We start from the raw sequence: 26,340 nt of genomic DNA on the forward strand, positions 1-26,340 counted from the left end.
GCCACAAACTCGCAGCTCGCACCAATCAGAGGGAAAGTGGTAGGAAACACATGCCTTCCAAACCACATCCACCAACCCCAACCCCCCACTCCACACAGGAAGTGGGAAGGTACTTGTACACATGTCATAAAAAATACTGCGCATCCATTCCTGTTCTTTCACAAAAGTCAGATTTTTTTAAATGGAAGAAGAAAAAGCTCCCCCTGGTTATACTATTCTGGAGTACTAGCTGAATAATGAGGTCATGTGGCAACATGCTAAACCTTTCCCCCCCCAAACCGAGTCAGTGGTGTGAATGCTCCCACTCAAATAAAGTTATGATGTCAAGGTGCTACGTAGCCAATCAGATTTGCCTATGTTCTGATGTCACCCGAGACCGTGTGACCAATTCAGGAAGCGATGTCTCACTCTTGAATAGTTTTCACCCCCTTTCGATGCAACGAAGGGGTGAAAGAAACCTCTAGAAGGGCAGCCCTTCCCAAGGTTGTCAGATTAACCCCAAGCCTGACCTTCCTGTACGACAAAACCAGCAGCTCACCTGCTTCCCCACTTCATAAACCGCCGGCATGGGCAGTTCTGCTCTGCCGTTCTGGCCCACCGTGGCTGGTTTTTCTGGCCAAGGGCTGGCCACACGTCCCGTTGACACTTGCCCTTCCTAGGGCCCCTGCAGTTTATGGGATGGCACCTGTCGGAAGAGAAAGCCAACACCCCATCAGTGTCATCACAATGCAGTTTCTTCGCTGAGGGAGCTGAACCTCACATACCAGAAAAGGAAGTAGCGTATTATCGTTTTTTAGTATCTCAACTTATCTCTAATGCCTGGGTTTTTTTTAATTTTAAAACCACAACACACACACACACACACACACACACTCTGAACCTCTGAAGCAAAGAGACTGATGATCCTGCTCATCACATGTAAAGAAGAGAAGAGAGAAAAAGAAGAGGTGCTAGTATGTTGTCTGGTGTGCAGTAACATGGATTCAGATGCTCATTGGAATGAACATCCTATTCAAAGTCACACTGCTAAACTACATCCTCACTTGGATATGCTTCCAATTCCCAATCTACTTCCTAATCCGTAAATGACACACGCCTACTATGTCTGCTCATGAATATAGGTCTCCTTAGCTGAATTGGTGGGAAAGAATGTACACAACACAGTATTATTATTACATTCTGCTTATGTGTCGTATCACAAATATTGGTTCCCTAAACGTCCATCACTTGGACTATATCCACACTCAACACCCCACCCCAACTAACAGCCTCTGTTCCTGGGAACACATGGCTTAATCTTTCAGGTGTCTACAGACTTGTCCACAGAAGCTCTCTTTTAAATTTAAACCTACGACTGGTATGATATACCAAAGAAGGCACCTGCATTTTGTCATAGCGGCAGGGAACCTGTGGTACCTCCAGATGTTGTTGGACTCCAACACCAAACTGATTTTTGGCCAAGCTGGTTGGGGCGGACAGGAGTTCTACTCCAACCACACCTGGAAGGCCACAGGTGCCTCCATGATCCCTGGCTGACCATGTTCACCAAGGACAGGACAGTGTTCTTCTACCCTCTGGCGAACACGATGAGCTTTCCTCCAAGTCTTGATCCTACAGAAGTGTGGGCATGTGAGTGTGGTGGTCCCCCTCCCCACATTTTAGGTTGGAAGGAGGGCACCATGACTGGCTTGGCACACTCCATGTCTCCATGTCTTTCTTGGAAGAAAGGGAGGCAGGACATTTCAGTGGCTGATGCTCTGCAGAGGAACTTAGGAACGTAGCAAGTTACCTTACACGGAGACAGACCATTGGCCCACATAGCTCTGCATGATGTAAACCAAGTGGCAGAGGCTCTCCAGGGTATCAGACAAGGGTCCTTGCTAGCTTTGTCTGGAGAGATTGAACCTGCGACTTGCCTCTGCCCAGCCTTGGCCAAGTGGCAGCAGAAGGGAGGGGGAAGGAACCTGGCAAGGCAACTGCAGTTGGCCAAGGCTGTTGGCCAACTCGGTACACAAGTTTCCCACGCCTGCCTATGCGCAAAAAGAAATAAAGCCATATCCCTGTCCTCTGCTTCATAAGTGGGGAAGATCAAAACCTGATGGCAGACCCATGATAAAGCACATTGCACTAATGTTGTTGTTTAGTTGAGTCCGACTCTTTGTTACCCCATGGACCAGAGCACACCAGGCTCCTGTCTTCCACTGCCTCCCGCAGTTTGGTCAAACTCATGCTGGTAGCTTCGAGAACACCGTCCAACCATCTCGTCCTCTGTCGTCCCCTTCTCCTTGTACCCTCCATCTTTCCCAACATCAGGGTCTTTTCCAGGGAGTCTTTTCTTCTCATGAGGTGGCCAAAGTCTTGGAGCCTCAGCTTCAGGATCTGTCCTTCCAGTGAGCACTCAGGGCTGATTTCCTTAAGAATGAAGAGGTTTGATCTTCTTGCAGTCCATGGGACTCTCAAGAGTCTCCTTCAGCACCAGAATTCAAAAGCATCAATTCTTCGGTGATCAGCCTTCTTTACGGTCCAGCTCTCACTTCCATACACTAATAGAAAGAGGTAAATGCTCACAGGCCCTTCATGAGCAACACTGGTACAACCTGAAAAGTGTGACAGCCTTACAGCAATGGAAGGGGACTCTTTCCCCTGCAAACATTTTTCATCATCAAATAATCGATGACCTGCAGGTGTGGAAGTCATCACAGAGAGATTTTTCTTAAAGCTTCAGATATGAAGCATCTTAACAGAAGCCACTCCAATGGGGTTTACGGTATACCACAGCATCCTCACAGCAACCTTGGAAGGTAGGTTAGGGTGGTGTAGATATGTTTGCTAAAAAATGAAGAAATGGGTGCATGAAGTTCCAGAGGTGTTAAGAACCCAACAAGAGCAGCAGTGCTGTCATGTTCTTTGCTGATCCAGACCAACATAGAACTGGAATAATAATCAAGAAGGTATTTGAAGTAGTCACAAAGCCTACATAACAGAATCAGGTTCCTACAAATTTAGGCATCTGGAAACCTGGGAGTTTCCCACTCCTGTCTTAATGGGGCAATGCTGATTAGAGATAGACTTCTCGGCTGCACACATAAATGGGGCAGTTGCAATGATGGTCTTCCATAAAGAACCTCTCATTAAAGGGTAAGGGGAGGGAGAGAGAGAGAGACAGCAAGAGTATTTAGCTCTCACTTTTCACTGCAGAAAACTACTTGGGGCAGGATGTTTCGCTAGCCATTTCAGCTGCCTCCTTCCCAAGAGCACAAATCTGTGGGCCTAAGCACCGATCGCGCAGCCTGAGCAGCTCCATGGGCCATTTGCACATCCGACATCCTCTGCTGCAACTTCGCCGCATGACCTTGCGCCACAGAGAGTGGCGCAATCACTGGACTGTGCATGCCAGAGCAGAATCTGCGTGGGACTAGGAACCGTGTCAGCAGCAGGGCAAGCCAGCCCCTGAGACGGCCAATTAAAAAAAAGACAAATAACGAAAAATTCCAAGTAGCTTGCTGCAGCTGCACACCACACAAGACAAGACGAATCAGTTGGCACCAAAGAGGCTGGGGTCAATGGTGGTCCCTTTAGCTCCCTCCCTGTCTCTTGCGATACTGACAGATGGAGGCTCCACGGTTACTGAGCATTTCAAACATGATATATTTTATAAATATGCCTAAAGTTTTTGAGCACGGGTCTAAAAATGCAATGTGGGAAAGAAACAGGTTTGTCTGTAAACATGGGTTTGTGCGTCAGTTGTCCAATTTAGCGGAATCATATACAGTGGTACCTTGGGTTACATACGCTTCAGGTTAAAGACTCCGCTAACCCAGAAATAGTGCTTCAGGTTAAGAACTTTGCTTCAGGATGAAAACAGAAATTGTGCTCCGGCGGTGCAACCCCTGCAATGAAGCTTCCTATGAAGTGTGTACGCCCTGACAAGTCAAGCTACGTACAGAAAAGCCCTGAATCGGGGTGGGGATCTGTGGTCCTCCAGATGTACCTGAGCTACAACTCCCATAATCTCTGACCATTGGCCATGCTGGCTGGAGATGGTGGGAGCTAGAGTCCAGCAGAACCTGGAGGGTCAGAGGTTCTCCAACCTGGATGTAGCGCTGGGAATGGGGACCATGCAGCACTCAAGATGTGGCTGGACTCCATCTCCAATCAGCTGCAGCCAAAATGGCCATTATGGGTAGGGATGACAGGAGATGGAATCCAGCAACCTCTGGAAGGTCACAGATTCCTCACCCTAGCCCTAAATGGTCATAAAATCATAGAATTGAAGAGTTGGAAGGGACCCCGAGGGTCATCTAGTCCAGTGTTTCCCAACCTTGTGCCTCCAGATGTTTTTGGCCTACAACTCCCATCATCCCTGACCACTGGTCTTGCTAGCTAGGGATGATGGGAGTTGTAGGCCAAAAACATCTGGAGGCACAAGGTTGGGAAACACTGATCTAGTCCAACCCCCTGCAATACATGAATCTCAGCTAAAGCATCCATGGCACATGGCCACCAACCTCTGTTTAAAAACCTCCCAAGGTCTACCACGTCCCGAAGGAGATTGTTCCACTGTCAGAAAGCTCTTCCTGTCGTTTAATCAGAATCTTCTTTCTTGTAACTTGAAGCCATTGGTTTCAGTCCTAGCCTCTGGAGCAGGAGAAAACCAGCTTGCTCCATCCTCCATGGGGCAGGCCTTGAGATATCTGAAGATGGCAATCCTATCTCCTCTCAGCCTAAACATGCCCAGCTCCCTCAACCGTTCCTCATAAGGCTTGGTTTCCAGACCTTTCATTGTCTGGGTCCCTCTAGGTCTTACCTACCTCAAAGGCAGTGGACTCGCCTTCACTGGGAGTTTTTAAGCAAAGGTTGAATGGCCATCTGCCAGGGATTCCTCAGTTGCGGTTCCTGCATTGCAGGGGGTTGGACTAGATGACCCTAGGGGTCCCTTCCAACTCTACCATTCTTTGATACCCTGACCAAAATCTCCCCCAGAATTTCACCTGGGGCACCTGCTAGCCAATACCTTACGAGCTGGATACACTAGGCACTCTATTTTTCCCCCAATGTATTTTTATTAAAGATTTTCTTGATTTACAAAGGTATGTGCAATGTCTCTCTCTCGTATTTTTTTTCCACGTAACACATTTTTTTCTTTTTACAAATTGGTTTCATTTGTTGAGACTTTAGGAAGAATAGGGGGGGAAAGGTGGAGGGGGGAAAGATGAGTGGGGTTGGGGGGTGATATTTCTATTTTACTTAATATATATGGGGTTTTGTGTCAGCATCGCTTGTGCGGGTTCTCTGCTGTTCGCTTGTGTTCCTTTGTGGTGAGAGAGGTTGGGGTTGGCCTGGGGTGTGGCTGTTAATTTGTGGTTGGCTGTGGTGGTCTTTGTTTTCGTGTGTGAGTGGGGTGGGTGGGTGTTTTGGATCAGGTTAGCCATATTGATTTGTATGCTGTTGGTGGATTTTTGTCATTGTCTTGTTGGGCTGTGCATGTGATAAAAGGGAGCCATACCGGGTGAAGGCATCCTCTTCTATTTGTCCCCGTGTCAGTTTCAATTTATTGGTTAATTTTTCTAGTAAGGCTGTTTCCCATACTGTTTGGTACCATTGGTCCATGCTTACTGTTGACGGGTCTCTCCAGTGTCTGGTTATGATGTTTCTGGCTGCTGAAAGTAGGTGAGTTATGAGTTCTTTGTGGTGTAAGTGGGCATTGTTGTCTTGGAAGATGTTTAGCAGGGCAATTTCTGGGGTGATTTCTAATACTCGCTTGGCTATTTTAAATATTTCTCATATGACTGTTGTCCAGAATAGTTGGATTTTGGGACACCCCCACCACATGTGGAGGTATGTGACTAGGCACTCTATTTGAGATTTTAAGAGACAGGGACATGTCCTGCCACTGAGCCATGGCCCTGGTATGAACAGCTGGCTGTGGAGCATTTCCCAGCTCTACTGCATTTGCACATGGAACCGGGAGAGAGAAATGAACCGCTTTCCTCCAGTTTCAATACTAACCTTCTTGCCACTGCCTCTCCCTTTCATGCAAACCATCTGTAAAGCAGCCAGAGCCACCGCGACACAGAAGCTCCAAAGCTGAGTCTAGACTCTCTTACTTACACAATGCAGCACAGGCTGGGGGCGTCAAACACGGGACATGCCTGGTGTTCTGCTCCTTCCTCAACATCCTGCCAGCAACCTCAGCATGGAGGGGAGAGCACAGAAGTCAATCGCCACCTCCATATTTGAAGGTTCTACCCAGGCCTTTCCAGCATCTTGGAAGGTGCTGGAATCTCCTTCCTTGGAGGTTTTCAAGCAGAGGTTTGGTGGCCATCTGCCAGGGGTTCCTGAGCTGCAGTTCCTGCATTGTAGGGGGTTGTATTGGGTGTCCCTCGCGGGTCCCTTCCAACTCTACAATTCTATGATTCCATCTCCCTCCCCACCAAACCTTTGCCAAGAAATTCCAAATTCCCGTTGACATTTATTAAAAATCGAGCCACTCTTGTCATTTTGCACCACCAGCAGGATGTTCCCCTTGTCTTTTGAAAGTTATTAGTGATTTATTAAAGTTATAACTTCCTGCTGTTCCTCCCAAAGGAGCCCAGGGCGGCATCAAGGGCTGAAACGGCATCAAAGACAGCACATGCTGATAAAAACTGGTTTTAGATTTACAAAGAAATAAATAAAATAGGGATGATCACTTCTTGGGCCATGCTAATTTTAATACAGAAGAAGCATATTCTTTTCTTTAATTCATCAATGTGAAGCTTGAAATAAGGAAAAGCAATTACAGTGGTGCCCCGCAAGACGACTGCCTCGCAAGACGAAAAACCCGCAAGACGAAAGGGTTTTTCGTTTTTTGCGTCGCTTCGCTAGACGATTTTCCTTATGGGCTTGCTTCGCAAGAAGAAAGCCCATAGGGAAATCTCCGGGGACCTCTTTTAAATGCTGGCGGTGGGGAGCAAAGCCTCCCCCCCCCTCCGGCCTTCAGAAGAGGTCCAGGAAGGCCAGTGGGGGCCGAAAGGCTTTGCTCCCCACCACCAGCATTTTAAAAGCGGTCCGGGATAGCAGGGAAGCTCTTCCCGCTATCCCGGACGGCTTTTGAAGGCAGACGGGGGGGAGCAAAAGCTTTTGCCCCCCGCCGGCCTTCAGAAGAGGTCGGGGGACAGACTGTCCCCGGACCTGGTCTGAAGGCGGTTTCCATAGGAACGCATTGATTGATTTTCAATGCATTCCTATGGAAAACCGTGCTTCGCAAGACGAAAAACTCGCAAGACGAAAAGACTTGCGGAACGAATTAATTTCGTCTTGCGAGGCACCACTGTATAGTGTAAATCATGCAAGTTCTAGAATTACTATAAATATGAAAAATGCAAGAAGATTCAATCACTGTATAGAATGGGAGGGGGACAAAACTCATTTCTTACTTCTATAGCATATTGCTAAATATAGTGGTACCTCGGGTTAAGTACTTAATTCGTTCCGGAGGTCCGTTCTTAACCTGAAACTGTTCTTAACCTGAAGCACCACTTCAGCTAATGGGGCCTCCTGCTACCGCCGCACTGCCGGAGCCCGATTTCTGTTCTTATCCTGAAGCAAAGTTCTTAATCTGAAGCACTATTTCTGGGTTAGCGGAGTGTGTAACCTGAAGCGTATGTAACCCGAGGTACCACTGTAAACTGCAACAGACAAAAGGGTGGTCCTTCTTGAATTCATGTACATGGTATTAACTTAGTGTTTGGATTGTTTGTTATGTAAAATGCTGTTTTCAACATTGTATTTGGAATATGCATGTCTTTTTCCACTGTATATAAAGTATTGCTTAAAAGTGATATAAATGACTGAAGTTTTTTTTTAAAAAAAAGACAGCACATGCTTTTGTGTTAATGCCCTCCTTATTCCACAAACTGTTACCAAAGCGGTATCAAGAACTTTTCCATTGCTCCCGTGATTGGTGGCTAAGGTGTTCAGCTTATGCCTATGAATTCCACCACCACCCCATCAAAAAATTGTTGCATCCTCACCAAAACATCTCCTCTAGGCACCCCGGCCCTGCAGCTCAGGGCATCAGACAAATGTCTCTTTCACCAAATTTGCACTATGGGTCAATGATACTGGCCCCGCCTCACAGGGCTGTCGCATGAGATAATAACATTGCCAAAGCACTGAAAGGTGCTCGATAAAACTACAATGACGAATGCAAAACGGCTGTTGGCAAAAACAAGACACGCTTCTGCTTGGACCCCAAACAAACAGGACGTCAAGATCACCTAACTCAAGCACCTTATGGTAAAACCTTATCTATTCATAGCATCGGCTTCTGAGAACAGGGCTGTTTCAGGGGACGACTCTCAGCTGGATGAGAAAACTTCAATGCGCAGAATAAATGAAGGGGGGGAAAAGGCCCGTGCCACCAAATGTTAGGATAAAAAGGCTTAGCTTGGAATCCTGTTATGCAATTCTGTTAACATCTGCCAAGCTGACGACAAACTCTGTGGATTCCCTCTGCGGCTATGTTAATATCAAAACCAGACACATTCTCCCATGAATCCCAGGTGCTTGCCTCACAGAATATATTAACACCACACAGCGAGAAGCCGGAAACCAGGCCAATTCAGCAAGCACAAGGATGTGAGCTGGGAGAAAGGGGGGGGGGGGTGAATTAGCCAGACCACACCCGAAGAAACAGATGATGGCAATTAGAAATCGGATTGGGATTTGAAAAAAACAAAAACTAGCAGAGCTGTAAAAGTCTGGGATCATCTCCCTGGAACAGCTGTGGAATAAAGAACCTCAATGCACCCAAGACAGCGATAGGAGCCTTTACGGAGAATATCTTGCCATTTCTATTCCGACGATGCCCATTCCAGTTACAACTGCAAGGAAAGCCTTGCCAGGACGCAACAGGGTTTTCTGGGATTTTTCCAGCCCTGGAAAATAGAACAACGTTCTGGAACTGCCATTCCCAGCTTGTAGCTAGTGTCATGCTGCATACGGGCTCTGCCGAGGCAGCTTGCGCCTTCTACGTGAAACCTTCTTTTCTGCGCTTGTGTTGCCCTGCGAGAAAGCAAAGAGGGGAAGAGAAAGCCCTGAACGATGCCTCTGCACCTTCTGACTTGCCAATAGCTTTCCCAGCCGGAAAGAGGCCACCTGAGATTCTCTCCTGTGTGAGAGTTTGATGAGGGAGTGAAAGCCCTTTATGCCTTTGGCTGTCCGAGGCAGGAAGAGGCAAGGATAAGACACAAGGGGGAGGAAATGGAGTTGAGAGAGAAAGACAGGGAGAGGAGGCTGGAGGGAGGAAAAAAGGGGAGATGGGGAGGATTACGCAATGGCATCGCAGAAACCTGCTGCATGGAGGAAGTGCTGAAACTGCATTGGAGGCTGATTTGTCTGCATGCGAGAGAGGAACCTGCTTGTCCTTCCTGGCCTAACCTTTGTTGACCTTCCCGCAGGTGCAAGACTGACCGATATACTCCTGGGTTGCTAACCTCATTTCCTACCTCCTCCTTTTTCATCCTCACCTTGGGAGAGGAGACATCTTTGTGTGTCTCTCCTGAAGAGATGCATAGCTCAAGGCGACTCCACCTTAGGGAACTTTCCCAACCAACGTGCATTTTCTGTAATAACATGGCTTTCTCATTCTCCTAAACCAGGCATGTCCAAAGTCTGTTTTGGGGGCCTAATCTGGCCCCTGTGGCAGTCTTATTTTGGAAGGGATAAAGATCCTGAAAAAAGCTCAACAACTTTGGTTGGCCCCCATGGCCCTTCAATTCATCAAATCTGGCCCTCTTTGAAAAACGTTTGAACACCACTGTCCTAAGCTCAAGAGTCGCTATGTGATTGCAAAGTGTGCCCCTCCAGCAGGGATTTAAGTTCCAACTTCTGCCAAGCATCCGGCCTGTGGATGGTCCAGGAATCAGCATGTTTTTACATGAGTAGAATGTGTCCTTTTATTTAAAATGCATCTCTGGGTTATTTGTGGGGCATAGGAATTCGTTCACCCCCCCAAAAAAAATATATAGTCCAGCCCTCCACAAAGTATGAGGGACAGTGGACCACCCCCCTACTGGAAAAGTTTGCTGACCCCTGAACTAAAGCGTAAAATGCAAGAATGGCCCTTAAGAGTCATTCATTCTCCAGTCCTGGGTTTTTCCAATCAATGGGCAACCCAGTGGCACAGGCGGGGAGAATTTATTGCAGGCTTGGAGAGGAGATGGACGTCCTGGGACCATGACAAGGAGGGAGACCTAATACTGCCTGCCTCTCCATCACTGCCTGGGTCAGCAGTCGAGGCAGAAATAAAATACGCTTTCTGATCTCCTCCTCCACAAGTGTTCTAGGGGCTCACTCAGTGCTCTTCTCTGATCTGCCACTTCTGTCTCTGTTCAGTGAAGATTGCAGGGTGGGGAGGGGGCAAACAGAACAGAGGGCCTTCTGGATGCAGAGCATGTGCACCATGGCTTGAGTGACAGCCTCTTCCCCAAAATAAATGTCTGGAAAGACGGACGTCTTTCTAGGGGGCCCTAGAAAGCTTTACAGAATTAAGGAGTGCAGACATATGCAACCTTCCATAATTCGTAGAGTTGGAAGGGACCACGAAGGTCATCTTGCCCACCTTCCTGCAATGCAGGAATATTTTGCCCAATGTGGGGCTCGAACCAACGGCCCTGAGATTAAGAGTCTCATGCTCTACTGAGTAAGCTATCCATCATGAGCCTTCATCCACCCATCTTCCCCACAAGTCTTTACCCAACCCATTCTGGAAGCAGAAGGCATTGGGGAAGATGGAGTGTACAGAGCACTGTGGAAAGGTAGAAACTAGGAAGGAGGGAGCCTCCTCGGTTGGAGAAGTGATGCATGCTGCTGCTGCTGCTGCTGCTGCTTTGGTTGCAAAAGCAGCATGTGTCCTGCTGCAAAACAAGACTGGCCCTGCCTGCCTCCTCCAACCAAAATTTCTAAAGTGCATTTGAAGTAGAAAGGTGGGCGGAATCTGATCCAGTTTGCACTGAAAGGCGAATCTACCTATTCTGCACTGTCCAATGTGTGAACCAAAACACAGGCATCCCTTTGAAATGTGCACTTCTCTGAATATTGCAATGCAGTTCTCCACACAAGCAATGTGTACAAAAAAATGCATATACTAAAGTGTGCATAAAAAACACCCATCCTAACTTGAGGCCAGAACTAGTGATTCATCATAAAACATGGGAGCAGGGCTACTAATCCTGTGTTTGCCTTTGAAGAGAGGAAAAAAAGGGGCTGGTCACTTGCAGGGAAGAACCAATACGTGTGTGCAGGAAGGTCAGGGAATTAACTACAGTGGTACCTCTGGTTACAGACGCTTCAGGTTACAGACGCTTCAGGTTACAGACTCCGCTAACCCAGAAATAGCACCTCGGGTTAAGAACTTTGCTTCAGGATGAGAACAGAAATTGTGCAGCAGCGGCGCAGCGGAGGTCCCATTAGCTAAAGTGGTGCTTCAGGTTAAGAACGGTTTCAGGTTAGGAACAGACCTCCAAAACTAATTAAGTGCTTAACCCGAGGTACCACTGTATTCCCTCGGTCATTACTGGTAGTCTGAAGCTGGTCCTCACTCTAGCTGAGCTCCAAGACCATGTTTCCCAGGGAAATGGGGAAAGTTGCTGCCGGGGAAGGGTTAAGCACAGACAACACAAAACTATTCCACTTCCTTCACCTTTAGAGGCAAACGCAGGATTGGGAACTCTACATTTGTTGATGAGCATCTGGTTTCACCATTTGGGCAACTCCTTCCTGTCATTCAGCAGCCTCTCTATGCAACTCTGGGCTTCGTTGGTCAGAGATGAGGATCACACGAGCATTTGCACAATCTCCTTTCTCAGAATGCAAACAGAGGTGAAAGAAGCTAGCCAGGTTCACTGCAATGCTTTCAATTGGTTGTTTTTTTTTTAAAAAAAAAATACACATAGGAATTTATTTAATCTCAACTCTAAATATTCAATACAGTGGTACCTCGGGTTACAGATGCTTCAGGTTACAGACGCTTCAGGTTACAGACTCTGCTAACCCAGAAATAGTATCTCGGGTTAAGAACTTTGCTTCAGGATGAGAACAGAAATTGCGCGGTGGCCCCATTAGCTAAAGTGGTACCTCAGGTTAAGAACAGTTTCAGGTTAAGAACGGACATCCCAAACGAATTAAGTTCTTAACCCGAGGTACCACTGCGAGGTACCACTGTACAAATAAGAAACAAATAATGGATTGAACAAAGTCACCCTGTTTGCAAAAAGGACTTCTGCTCGTGCAGCAGAACTTCCCCTCCTGCTCTGCTCTGCCCCCACCCCCAGGATCCGGGGGGCAACATGGGAAGGAGAGGGGACGTTGCCTTGCACAAATGTTAAGTCCTGGAGCAAAGGGGAAGGCTTCGTTCGATACAACCCCAGTATCTACGTTCATACACATACACCAAGAATATCGTAACTCACGCTAAACTCCGAGAGCCAGGCTGCAAGATACGGTGCTTGAGCGTGCAAGGAATTTGGATCCGCTTGTGTTGAACACAGAGGACTCCTGGCCACAGGCTGCCCCTACCAGCAGAGAAGGAAGGCTGGAAAGACTTCAGGGCTGCCTTGCCCCTTGACTTCCCAGGTCTCACAGGAGGAGGAAGCTGCGCCGGACTTGTACTCAGCAAACACAGCAGCTCTTTGCTGGAGGAGGGAGCTGTCTTTTGGTGAGGGCTTCTCCCCGCTGATCTCTTTTGGTGGCTAATCTTCCTTCCCAGCTGCTGGGATATCTTACGCCTAATAAACATGCACTGACAGATGCTTTCAGTGGAAATCCCAAAGGAAGGAGGCTCCGCATGCAGATGGAAATAGACGAAGCTGGTGCTTTATCCCAGGTCAATTAGCCCATCTTGCCCCCCAATACGGTTTATTCCAGCCTTCCCAAACCTTGTGCCCTCCAGATATTTTGGATTACAGCTCCCAGCCAGCACATCTGGTGCTTGTAGTCTAAAACACCTGGTTAGTTTGGATCTGCAGTGCAAAACACCAGAGGATGAGGAAGGATGGTTTATTCTGACTGGCAGCAGCCTACGAATATCGCGGGGGAAAGTTTCGCCCAGTCCTGCTGACCAAGTGGTAATCCCAGAAGGGATTTATTAGTGGCCACAAACAAACAAAAGTACGAGGGAGACCCTTCGATGTGATTAATCACACCATCTCTGAAACTTACAGCATTGCTCAACCAGTATTTGGGGCTGCAATTCAAGGAACTGTGGTTTTAAGCAACTTCTAGTGCCGAAAAGACAAGCTGCTCTTGAAGCTCAGCAGTAACGGCTTGTCTCTTCGGGATCAACTTAAGCAAACAAATGGGGGGAAATACCCAGCTAGCAGGTTATTTCTGTTATCAGACAGGTCCCTTTAGTTCAAACCCATTGGCCACAATCTGAAAAAGGTCACACACCATGGCTATTCTTTTTGGGTTTTCGGAGCACAGAGAATCTCCAGATTTTAGAGTGGAGAAAGTGTGAGACAGCAATAGTTGGGAGGAGAAGGGCCCTTGCTGAGATTCCTGCATTGAAGGGGTTTGGACCCTTGAGGTCCCTTCCAATTCTCTTATTCTTTGATTACGATTACAAAACATGGTCGGTCCCTAATTCTGTTCCCTAGACTTCTGAAGGCCACAATCCACTTTCAGTGGGCTGAATGTGGCTTTGCAGACTGCAAGCTCTGCAGACCTGGCCTAGCCAGGGCCCACGAAAATCTGCAGAGGATCTGCCCAGCAGCAGAGCAAAGGAGGAAGTTCATTTTGGGTAGCTAAAATAACGGGGCAGTTTATCTCAAAACGCCCTTTAAAAAGAGGAAGGAGAGAGAGTGTGTTAATTGCGAAGAGGAACAATCTGAAAATGCGGAAATTTCCCAAGACAACAAAATAAGGACCCGTCTCTCTGCTTTGAAAAGGGGGCGGCTCCCCCTTTTTGTTCTGGGGAACCTGGACTCGTACGCAACAGATTTAACAGCGCAGTTCAAGAGTCATTGCCGCCCGGTTTCCAAATTGTGGCTTGGTGATTTGGCAGTGTGACGTTCAAAGGGGTCACCAGGAGCCAGCCCTACGCCACACAAATTAAGTTTAAAAAACTGGAATTCTAATGGGAACAGAGACTACAGTACATTCCACTGGAATAGCCAAAAGCCATGCAAAAAAAAGTTTACAATTTATTTCCAGACGCTTTCCCTGGAGTCTGACCTAGTGATAGGTTATTGTGTCTTTTAATTATTATTTTTTTAAAAAAGAGAATTTGACATGGTTCGCTGCTTTGGCATTTTACTATTAAGCAGTATATGAATTTGCAAAGAAATATATATATATATACACAAAAACGCCCACATTGCTCAGTCGGTAGAGCATGAGATTCTTAATTTCAGGGTCGTGGGTTTGAGCCCCACAATGGGCAAAAAGATTCCCAGTGAAGCTGCCTCACATCCAGAGACGACCCAAGGCATTTTGGCGACGCCATATCCAAACGGCATTCACCTCTCCTACCACAAACCTGTGGTAAAAATACATGTTGGTTAACTAATTGTCAATTGTTGCCATTCTTTGCTGGCCTCACAAAAAACTGCCAGCTGAGGTAGGCCGCCTCTTCCGGCCTAACGTTAGGACCGGGCCTAGTTTTCATCTAATTTCTTTGCCCACTATGTACTTGGGATATTTTCACCGCCTGGAAACCAGAGGCTTAATTCTCACACTGAAAACCACAGGGTTTGAATCCAGCCCAAAGGCCACATTCACACCATATATCCAAAGCACGATGATGCCACATTAAACCATCATGGCTTCCCCCAGAGAATCCTGGGAAATGTCCTCTGTTCAGGGTGCTGAGAGTGGCCAGGAAGGCCGCCATTTTTTGCACTCCCTTCTGAAGAGTCAACTATAAAACGACTCTGGGAACTGTAGTCCTGCGTAGGGGAATAGGGGGTTTCCCTGAACAAACTATATTTCTTAGGATTTTTTTGGGGGGGGGGGAGTGTTTATAGCAGTGATCACCAAACTTGGCCCTCCAGCTTTTTTGGGACTACAATTCCCATTACCCCTGACCACTGGTCCTGCTAGCTAGGGATGATGGGAGTTGTAGTCCCAAAACAGCTGGAGGGCCGAGTTTGGCCGTCACTGGTTTATAGTATATGGCACAAAGTTGCGAATGACTTCTATCTGTGCTGTGGAAATTCCCCTCGCTCTCTTCACACACCCATCTGCTGTGGGGATCCCGCCCCCAATTTTGGGGGGGAGCAATAATAATAGTAATTTTGTTATTTAATGTGCCACCCCCATCTGACTGGGTTGCCCCAGCCGCTCTGGGTGGCTCCCAACAAAATATTAAAACACACAATAAAACACAAGCATTTAAAACTTCCCACTTGGAGTAGATTTGGGAGCGGGGGGCGGCAGAGCATGGTGGGATTTTAGGGAAAATTTTGATATGTGGGTACGAATCATTCCACCAGGGTGGCGACTCCTGTCAGATCCTGTAACCACCTTGGGTCTTCTTAAAATAAAAATAAAATAAAAGCAGGCAATGAAAAGGACGCCCCTACATCACAACACAAAACGATGACTAATCCAAGCGGAAAGGAAACTCACTTACTGCCTTTAATATACTATTAAGCTAGAGGGACAATTAGAATAAAATAGCTTCAGGAAACTCACGAACTATTATTATTTTTTAATTTGTATACCTGCGATTCTCAGGGCAGTTACAACATAAAATCATAATGCAGAAACACAAAATACAGAGTAATAATAATAATAAAACAAACAAACTACTTGGACGTTGAAGTTATGTAGCCAAATTCTGGTCAGAAAATAAAATAAAATAAAATACAATTGTACGATGTGTTCGGCCACTACCCCATCTTGAAATAGAGTTAATGTGAACTGAGAAATGAAAATAATCTGGAGCAGAAATCCTAAAATGTGAAACGTCGTATGAATATTTAAATAAAACGGATAAAAGCAGCAGCGGATTAATATGTTCTGGGAGAAGTTTATGGGCTTAGAAAACAGAAATGGGCAGGGGGGAGAGTTGCCAGTTACTGGAAAGAGGGCAATGTGGGGGTTCAGAAAATACTCGCTCTATAAGACGCACCAGACCACAAGACGCACCTAGTTTTTGGAGGAGGAAAACAAGAAAAAAAATATTCTGAATCTCAGAAGCCAGAACAGCAAGAGGGATCGCTGCGCAGTGAAAGCAGCAATCCCTCTTGCTGTTCTGGCTTCTGAGATAGCCGCGCAGCCTGCATTCGCTCCATAAGACGCACACACATTTCCCCATACTTTTTAGGAGGGAAGAAGTGAGTCTTACAGAGCAAAAAACACGGTAGCTCCCAGGGAGAACGTGCCATCACTGGGTGTCTCCCAGTTCACCCACAACGGCTGCTGGGAGACGGCTGAGGGTGACCTCAGTGCCAACATAGAGGAAGGAGATGGCAAACTGCACCCAAGGAATGCATGGTGGTGAAATGACACCCAAATGCCTCGAGCGCCATCTTTGGCCACAGCCACCCTGCAAAAAGAGCAAGGTTTGCAGTAAAACCACGCACAGGACCCACTTCGTGCAAACAGCTTCCCACGCAGAAGAGGCACCCACACAATTTTGTCTTCCGAGGAGCGACGGCGGCACGAGCGCGGCGCTTCAAAGAAGGCTTATTTCTATGCGCCGACCGAGATGCGGCGCATAAGCATGAACCGAAGCATCAATATGATAATCCACTTAAACATCTATGCATTTATGATCCCCGAAAGAGGAGGTTGGCAGCCGGCGGGGGGAGAGAAACGGAGGTGGCAGAAGCAGCTAAAAAGAAGTCTGGTAAATTGTGCAGAACAAAGGCATGGGAGGAAAAAAGAGGTGGGGAGGATATGAAGAGGAAAATGGAAGAGAACAAGCAGAAAGCATTGAGACAAGGACGGGTCACACCAGCGTAAAATAGGATATGAAATATTTTTTCCAGCTCTGAGCACAACTATTCCCGAAACGCCAAGCTTCTGAGTAAGCAGAAATTCCCCTAGTTATGAAGACACCGGAATACAAATGTGCATTAAGGGAAATCATTCAGGAATGAACTACAGCATAGCACTGAAGTTTTTAGAATATGGCTTTGACAGGCAGGCCCTTAAATGAGGCAGACAGGTAGACATTTATTTGCCCACAGTTCGTAAGAACTGCCTCCCTGCAAGGAAGCTTTTGCAAACATGTGGGGGGAAAGCTGGTTCTTTCCCCCCTCTGGCAACAGACACATAAAGTTGTGGGCAGGTGGTTAAAAACCAAAAAAGCCCAAGCACTGTGGACAACTGTTTGCAAAAACTGCTGGGGCTGGGCAGTTGCAGAGACACCACCCCATTGCGAAAGGCTATCTTGCCCAAAGTCAGAAGAAGGCAACCGTGAGAGCATGGGGAAAAGGGTTCCAGGTTAGTGCAGGTTCCCTTACCTGTTCCGTGGCTGGCAGGATTCCATCTAGCCATCGTGAAGTCAATCCAAGCAGACTGATGTCTACTTGCAGGGCACGGCGCAACACATTTTGCAAAAAAGGAAGGGGGGGAAAAAGGCAGATAGATAGACTCGAAGGGTGATAGAACAAAAAGAAAAAAAAGGAGGAGAGGGGAAGTGAATGTCTTGTTACTTCACAGGAAAGGGAGTGGCAAAGGAAATGGCATAATCTAAATGCAACGCTAAAGCCCTTTTTTGGGAAAGCCCCGGCCATCTCTTGTGAAGGCTTCCTAGAGACAGGAAAAGCTGGTGGCCGCGCAGAGAATGAAGAGAGGAAGTGGTTGAGAAAACGAGAAAGAGTGTGGAGGGGGGCACAGAACGGCGGGGTATGGAACAAGAGAGAGAGAGAGAGCGTTCCGTGTTACGTTCTCTTGCTGCGCCGCAAACCTCTTCAGCAAAAAAATGGCAAAAAATAAGCATTTTATTTATTTTTTTGCAAATATGCAGGTGCATCCATCTAATCACCAACTGGTTTTAAAATACTGCAAAAATAAGCATTTTTTTTGCAATTATGGAGGTGCTTTAACCTAATCGCCAAAGCTGGTTAAAAAAATACGTTGCAAAAGATCTGGATCTGCTGGCCTAAGCAATGTGGCTGAGCTCTTGGAATCCCAGGTGGCAGCTTATGGCATTTTATCAGCGTTGGCTGCCATGCCTGCTTTGAGTGCCACAGGAAGACAGACACCAGGCTGTTCTCATTCAGACCATGCAACTTCCAGCTCTGCCGACTGAGAGGCATTCTATGTGGAGCCTGCCTTTGGGGGCGAAATGTCTGGAACTTGTAGCTGGTGCAGAATGAGACAAACGGCTTGCTAAGTGATGTGAACACAGGAAAATAGGGAGCTGCTTATAGAATCGGACCACTGGCCCAGATGGCTCAGCATTGCTGACACAGGCTAGTAGCATCTCTCCAGTTTTTCAAGGAGGGGACATTTCCAGTCCTACCTGGGAATGATCCAGACAACTTCAGCATGCAAAACATCCCTTGCCTATGTCCAGACATGTCCAAATCTCCAGAGACTGTGATCTACTCCCAGTATAAAAAAACTGACAGTGATCTACCAAAGGTGGCAACTAAACGAGGGGAGATTTGCAAAGGGTTGTTTAGCTTTCGGGGGGGGGGGGGGAGCTGTTTCTCAGTGATCACTTCCTATTGTCCCGCCAACTACCTGAAGCACCACGGTGATCTACCAGTAGATTGCGATCTACAGGCTGGACATCCCCGCTCTATGTCTGATCTCTAAATCCTAAAACAACTTGGGTCCTAATTATCTGTAGTCCCATTATGAACATGCCCTCCCTTCCAGCTCTTGAAACCTTCTTAGGGAGGTTCACCTACAGCAGCGGTGTCCAAACTTTTTTCAAAGAGGGCTGGATTTGAAGAGGTGAAGGGCCGTGGGGGCCAACCAAGGTTGTTGACCTCTGACCTTTTCTTAGGATTGAAGTTGTTGAACTTTTTAGGATTTTACCCCAAAGTTGTTGAGCCAGATTAGGCCCCCGAAACGGACTTTGGACATGCCTGACCTACAGACTCCATCCAACAAAAAGTCTGGCTTAGCCTCTGTGGGGAAAGGGGTCTTCTCCTGGGCTGCCCCCAAACTATGGAACTCTCTTCCAATGAAGGTTTGAGTAGTCTCTTTCCAGGTGTCTAGTTCCCTTTCCCCCAGAAGGCTTTCATTCACCTGCATGGCATTGCCTACCTGTGGGTACCAGGCTAGTAGCTAAATGCAAGCCTGCATTATACCACTCACCATCTTGCACAAGATTTCATTTTTCTGAATGGGAATGACAGTCTCCAACGCTATGAACTAAGCACTATGTATGTCCCAGCTGTTATCTGAATGTATCTGAAACTGCTTTATGAACTCTTTTCATATATGTTAATTGCTCAAACTAATTTTTTTTAAAAATATATGCAATGTATGTGGTTTGGATTGTGTTGTATCAATTGAGATGCTTCAAAGGAAGGGATTCATAAATGAAATTAAGAATAATTTCAACGTAGCCAAGTGACACAGCAAGGGTACTTAAACAAAAGCAAGTAGCACCAAATAGTTTTCTATAAATGTGTTGCTGATTTTAACCTCAATCCCACACAGTTTCAGGGCAATTCTGTGAACAGGTTCTTTCAAGTAAGCCCCACCGGGCCCACTCACTTCTGCATAGGATCAAGGCTACACAGCCCCCACAACATTCCAACAAAACACAGAAAATATGGGTCGATGCTGTGCAGAATATGTTTTCCACTAGCTAAAGATTCGAGCTCTTACAGGTTTGGGCCATTATGAATGGGTGTTATCCCTTGAGTTGGAGAAAGAGCAAAGAGGTTGAGAGAATTGCTTTATAAAGAGTCTTGGCTGTGATTAATTATGAAAATCAGGTGAAACCCACTAACTAATTATACATTTCCACTACAGCTCTCATTGCCAAATAAGCTATGTCCTTCCAATATACTCTTGACTAATGAATGGAATCAAACGACTGCCATGATTAAAAAAACACCCTTTTTTTGGTTGGGTTTCAAAATGCAAGTTGCTTCAGAACTAGCTTCTCTCTGCTTTCCAAATCACAACTTCTATGTGGTTTCTTTCTCCAAAGCCCCTTTGAAATCCAGTTTAAATCCATACGATTCCCATGCACTGCATACTGCCATCAGCAGGGGTATATATCCCAACTTGGGTTCTGCAGACAGCTCCATGCATGATATTCCTCTGGGCAGGAGCTACGACAACCCTGGACAATGTGGGACTAGGGTGGAATCTACACACATATTAAAAACGCTGCGAAAATGCATTTTTTTAAAAAAAAAAGTTTTGAAAAATACATTGAATTTTGCATAGCTCACTGTTGCCATCTAGTGTCACATTTGTATATTGCACTTTACAACACATTTAAACCTTTTTTTTTTGCAGCTGTGTAGCTGCGTCCTTGAGGGATGCAGGTGGCGCTGTGGGTTAAAGCCTCAGCGACTAGGACTTGCCGATCGAAAGGTCGGCGGTTCGAATCCCTGCGGCGGGGTGCGCTCCCGCTGCTCGGTCCCAGCGCCTGCCAACCTAGCAGTTCGAAAGCACCTCCGGGTGCAAGTAGATAAATAGGGACCGCTTACCAGCGGGAAGGTAAACGGTGTTTCCGTGTGCAGCTCTGGCTCGCCAGAGCAGCGATGTCATGCTGGCCACGTGACCCGGAAGTGTCTCCGGACAGCGCTGGACCCTGGCCTCTTGAGTGAGATGGGCGCACAACCCCAGAGTCTGTCAAGACTGGCCCGTACGGGCAGGGGTACCTTTACCTAGCTGTGTCCTTAGGGACGCGGGTGGTGCTGTGGTGTAAGCCACTGAGCCTTGGGCTTGCCGATCGGAAGGTCGCAGTTCGAATCCCCACAATGGGGTGAGCTCCCGTTGCTCGGTCCCTGCTTCTGCCAATCTAGCAGTTTGAAAGCACATCAAAGTGCAAGTAGATAAATAGGTACCGCTCCGGCAGGAAGGTAAACGGCGTTTCCATGCGCTGCTCTGGTTTCGCCAGAAGCGGTTTAGTCATGCTGGCCACATGACACGGAAGAACTGTCTGCGGACAAACGTCAGCTCCCTCGGCCAGTAAAGCAAGATGAGCTCTGCAACCCTAGATTTGTTCGCGACTGGACTTAATTGTCAGGGGTCCTTTATCTTTACCTGTGTCCTAGGTTATCTCCAGGGATTCCTAACAATGTATACCCCTGCCTGGTCACTTCATTCCCTCCGGAGAGTTGCTCTTAGTAGAGCTGTATGCACTGGAGCAGGCATAGGCAAACTCTGGTGTTTGGGACTACAATTTCCATCATCCCTAGCAGAGCTCACTTATTCACATGCGTGCTGATCCGAGAGTCACTGCCACATGAGAGAAGCCCAGCCCCACAGGGAAAAAAGGCGGGTGTCAGAAATGGGTCAATTGTGGAGAAAAGAATTTTGAAGATCTCTTTGAAAGCACCCCTTTGGCCGCCAAGGTGGATCTTATTGTTGTCTGTTAAGACTGCCCAAGAGCATTCAGCTTACTTCTGAACAAATTCTCAGAAGCTCCAGATCACTTTGCCCCTTCGAAAAGCTGGTTATCACAGCATCAAGAGAATCTGTTTTGCCAAATTCATTAAACTAAATAGCTTTAATTGGATTTGAAATAAATGTGCAATTAATTGCTCCTGCTTTGAATTTCACTGTGCCATTATCTTCCTGAGTGGGCAGTGCAAACCACTATTTTGAATAAAGCTATTTATAGGGTAAGGGACGCGGGGTGGCGCTGTGGGTTAAACCACAGGGCCTAGAACTTGCCAATCAGAAGGTTGGCGGTTCAAATCCCCACGACAGGGTGAGCTCCTGTTGCTCGGTCCCAGCTCCTGCCAACCTAGCAGTTCAAAAGCACGTCAAAGTACAAGTAGATAAATAGTTACTGCTCCGGCGGGAAGGTAAACAGCGTTTCCATGCGCTGCTCTGGTTCGCCAGAAGCAGCTTAGTCATGCTGGCCCCATGACCCGGAGGCTGTACGCCGGCTCCCTTGGCCAGTAAAGCGAGATGAGCGCCACAACCCCAGAGCCAGCCACGACTGGACCTAATGGTCAGGGCTCCCTTTACCCTTTACCTATTTATAGGGTAGAGGGCGCTGGGAAGGAGTTTAAGGAACCAAAGGCGCAAAAAGCGATTTGGGAACCACTGCTCTAGGTTAGGAAGGTTCAGGAAAAGAAACACGGCAGTAGAATCGTGGTCCTATTTCCTTTCGAAGCAGTGGGTGGGCCAGCCGGGCGAAGAAGAAATGCATGCAGAAATCTGTTACGACGAATGTTTACTACAGGAAGCAGCAGTGACATTTGCGCAGATAATGTGGACATTACCCTCTCCTGGAATATTAAGACAAGGGTTCCTTCTTAGCACACGCGGAGGAAATTCCTTTTTCAACAAGCCTTTTAAGCCGTGCTCTTTCCCCAGTTTGGAACTGTCTTTAAGGACGCAATTATGGAAATAAAAATGCAGCTCAAAGCAGGGCTGCCTTTCCAGAGTGTGCTGGGTTCAGCGGGTGCAGAATGCAGGTTAACTGGTGCGGGTCACAGAGATGGCATCAGGCAAAATCCTTCCTACATCCCTGAGCCAGATCATAGCTCCACATTCCATGAATCTGGGATGGGGGGCGGCGGTGGCTCTGCCAGTGGTTTTCAACCTTTTCGAGTCCACAGCACCCTTGACTTAACCACAATCTTTCTGTGGCTTCCCCGTGGGAGCCACTCAGACCAGGGTTCCATTGCAGGACGCGTGTAAATGGGGATTCCCCCCAACCCTGACCCTTTCTGCCCCCCGTCCCGCTGGCTCCCCTGAATGTTCCTCAAGGGAAGGAAAAAGAGAGATAACGCAGGAAAATATATACGGGCTGCAAGTGATTCACTGGCCATTCCTCAAGGGATACTCAGAGTAGACCGACTGAAATTAACAGACAGGACTTGCAAGTCGCATGGCATCATTTCTGTAATGAAAGCAACTAGTAAAAATAACAGTTCCAATAATTTCAATGGGACTTCTCTGATTAGGGCTTGGTTAGGTTAAACCCCAGTGTCCAGGGTAGCGGTCTACCAGCTCCATCTGGTATGCAGGCTGAGACCCTCCCTGCCCGCAGACTGTCTTGCCAGAGTGGTGCATGCTCTGGTTATCTCTTGTTTGGACTACTGCAATGCGCTTTACGTGGGGCTACCTTTGAAGGTGACCCGGAAACTACAACTAATCCAGAATGTGGCAGCTAGACTGGGGACTGGGAGCAGCCGCCAAGACCACATAATACTGGTCTTGAAAGACCTACATTGGCTCCCAGTACGTTTCCGAGCACAATTCAAAGTGTTGGTGCTGACCTTTAAAGCCCTAAATGGCCTCAGTCCAGTATATCTGAAGGAGCGTCTCCACCCCCATCGTTCTGCCTGGACACTGAGGTCCAGCTCTGAGGGCCTTCTGGCAGTTTCCTCTCTGTGAGAAGCCAAGTTACAGGGAACCAGGCAGAGGGCCTTCTCGGTGGTGGCACCCACCCTGTGGAACGCCACTACCGATGTCAAAGAGAAAAACAACTACCAGACTTTTAGAAGACATCTGAATGCAGCCCTGTTTAGGGAAGCTTTTAATATTTGATGCATTACTGTATTTTAATATTTTGTTGGAAGCTGCCCAGATGGGCGAGATATAAATAATTTATTATTTTTATTATTTTTGTTATTTTTTATTCTGAGATAAATCTGCATCATTTATTGCATTTCTCCAAGGTGTTCAAGATGGCATTCATGGTTCTTCTCTTCCTCCTCAAGGAATCTACACAACAACCCTGTGTTGTAGGTTAGGCTGAGAGACAGGGACTGGACCAAGGTCACCCAATGAATGTCATGGCTGAGTTGGGATTTGAACCCTGGTCTCCCAGTTCCTAGCCTGACACTCTAACCCAGGCATCCCCAACCTGCGGCCCTCCAGATGTTTTGGCCTACAACTCCCATGATCCCTAGCTAACAGGACCAGTGGTCAGGGATGATGGGAATTGTAGTCCAAAACATCTGGAGGGCTGAAGGTTGGGGAAGCCTGATCCAACCGCTAAACCACACTGGCTCTAGGTGACATCACTGGTTTTGTCACCTATCAAGATGACACCTTTTCACTAATGGAAGCTGATTATTTTTCTACTGAATCGTAATGGGAGTGGCTCATTTTTTTTTAGCAGTGAGATTCGTTTGCATTTACAAAGACACCATCTGTGTGTTTCCTTGTAAGCGGTAGTTCTTCCTGTTTAGCAAACTCAGCTTTGCAAATAAGTCTGCAAGGTATGGATGAGCCTACAAAAAAATAAAAATAAAAAAATGTGCTACTGGCTGCCTGCCCACAAATAGTCATTTGTGACTTTCAAAGCAGCAGGGAGAGAAAGACGCTTTTGTAACGTTTTATTTTTTTATCAATGAATGCTTAGAGGACATTGCCACTGGGCCAGCAGATGTTTACAAGCCTGTGCAAACCTGTGATTGACAAGAAAGGTGGGCCATGTAAAATTTACAGAGAAAATGCACTGCATTTAAGCAGAAATAGATATCTTTTTAAAGACTACTTATATGGCTCCTATCTCCTTCCAAACAACAATGTCCCGTCCAGCAGACATGTGAGAAACAAAGGCCACCATAACAGAGTGATGTAGTAGCTAGAAAGTTGGGATAGGCTCTGGGAACCCAGGGGGTCAAATCCAAACTTGGCCATGAAAGCTCTCTCATTCATTCCTATCTATCTATCTATCTATCTATCTATCTATCTATCTATCTATCTATCTGATACGGAAAGGGGGGGGCATGTCTTCTTCACCTTCTTCTTCGCTACAATATATCCATTTATTCCAATTGTCAATGTCAAAAGGGACTAAAATCTATAAAATTCATAGAAAATCAGCGTGCCAGTTTGCTCAATTACTCTGGGACTCCATCACACCTCCCCTGTCCAGCATAATCCCTCAAGCAAGGTGTCAAGACCCTAATCCTTTCAAATTGCTCTGATCAGCCTTTCCTCCAGACAATGTCAGGTGGCAGACTATGCATATTTGGGACTATTGTTTTCTCATCCCCAGGAAGTGTTTATCTGTGCATATCTCCAGCTCTGCATATTCCCCCCTCCCTCCTCCTTATGTTAATCCGGTGTAGCTCTGCATATTCCCCCCTCCCTCCTCCATATGTTAATCTGTGTAACCCAACCTCCCTTTAATATATTCATGATGTAATCTGTGTAACCAAACCTCTCTTTAATGTATTCATGACGTGTTTTGCACTGTATTCTGGGACATGGAGGGAGTTTCAAAAACTCATGTCACCCCTTTCTCACTGTTCAATCTCATCTTGAACCTGTTGGCCAATAAACTCGGATCTCCGCATCTTGCTCCTGTCTCCGGCTGAGCTCATTTTCCTCCGCAGGGACCCACGGACTGAGTCCGATGAGCTGGGTGGCAGAGCAGCCTCGCACCCAGATTTTTGCCGTAACACTATCTATCTATCTATCATCTATCTATCTATCTATCTATCTATCTATCTATCTAATAAATGTTCATAATGTACAAGGCAAACACATACATAAGTATATAAACCACGTGTCTGAAATAGTACAGGAGGACAATCCTGAAGCCATTTTGACTCCCAAATTGACCTCAAATCTTTCTCTGCAAGGAGGAAGGAAATGGGGAAAGCTTTCCAGTTGTCTTTGGACTGTAGGGACTTACACCTCCCTGTAAACACAGTCTGGCAAGTATCTGTTAAGCTGAGCACACTATCAATATGCGCAAAAGATTCAGGAACTAAGTATTGACCATCTCCAAAGAATGGCCAGGCTACCCAGGAAAGGCAAGCAGATAAGGCATTATCAGGTATCCTGGCACACAGGAGAGAAACAATACACTCAAATTTCTGCTGGGGACCACCTCTTTTTGTGATGTATGTATATATGTTTTGGAGGGTGGTCTTGAGCTACAACTGGGACGCGGATGGCACTGTGGGTTAAACCACAGAGCCTAGGACTTGCCGATCAGAAGGTTGGCGGTTCAAATCCCCACGACGGGGTGAGCTCCCGTTGCTCGGTCCCAGCTCCTGCCAACCTAGCAGTTCAAAAGCACGTCAAAGTGCAAGTAGATAAATAGGTACCGCTCCGGTGGGAAGGTAAACAGTGTTTCCGTGCGCTGCTCTGGTTCGCCAGAAGCGGCTTAGTCATGCTGGCCAGATGACCCGGAAGCTGTACGCTGGCTCCCTTGGCCAGTAAAGCGAGATGAGCGCAGCAACCCCAGAGTGGGCCACGACTGGACCTAATGGTCAGGGGTCC

The 26,340-nt window shown here is 47.0% G+C and overlaps 1 protein-coding gene across 3 annotated transcripts in view; it reads right to left on the reverse strand.

The window, feature by feature from the left end:
• The window catches only part of RGS19 (regulator of G protein signaling 19), a 61,367-nt gene that overhangs the window by 19,043 nt on the left and 15,984 nt on the right, over positions 1–26,340 (reverse strand). The window contains exons 1-2 of one of the 3 annotated variants that reach the window (XM_083744755.1): positions 17,457–17,789; positions 539–685 (exon numbers count right to left, since the gene is read on the reverse strand). In XM_083744755.1, coding sequence (XP_083600881.1) covers positions 539–568 — 30 coding nt within the window. In that variant the 5' untranslated portion in view covers positions 569–685; positions 17,457–17,789. Of the gene's footprint in view, positions 1–538; positions 686–12,455; positions 12,852–17,456; positions 17,790–26,340 lie in introns of those variants that run through there. The other 2 variants (XM_083744757.1, XM_083744756.1) reach the window with 2 other exon arrangements.

Source organism: Podarcis gaigeae (assembly GCF_964106915.1).
Source record: "Podarcis gaigeae genome assembly, chromosome: 6".
Taxonomy (NCBI): domain Eukaryota; kingdom Metazoa; phylum Chordata; class Lepidosauria; order Squamata; family Lacertidae; genus Podarcis; species Podarcis gaigeae.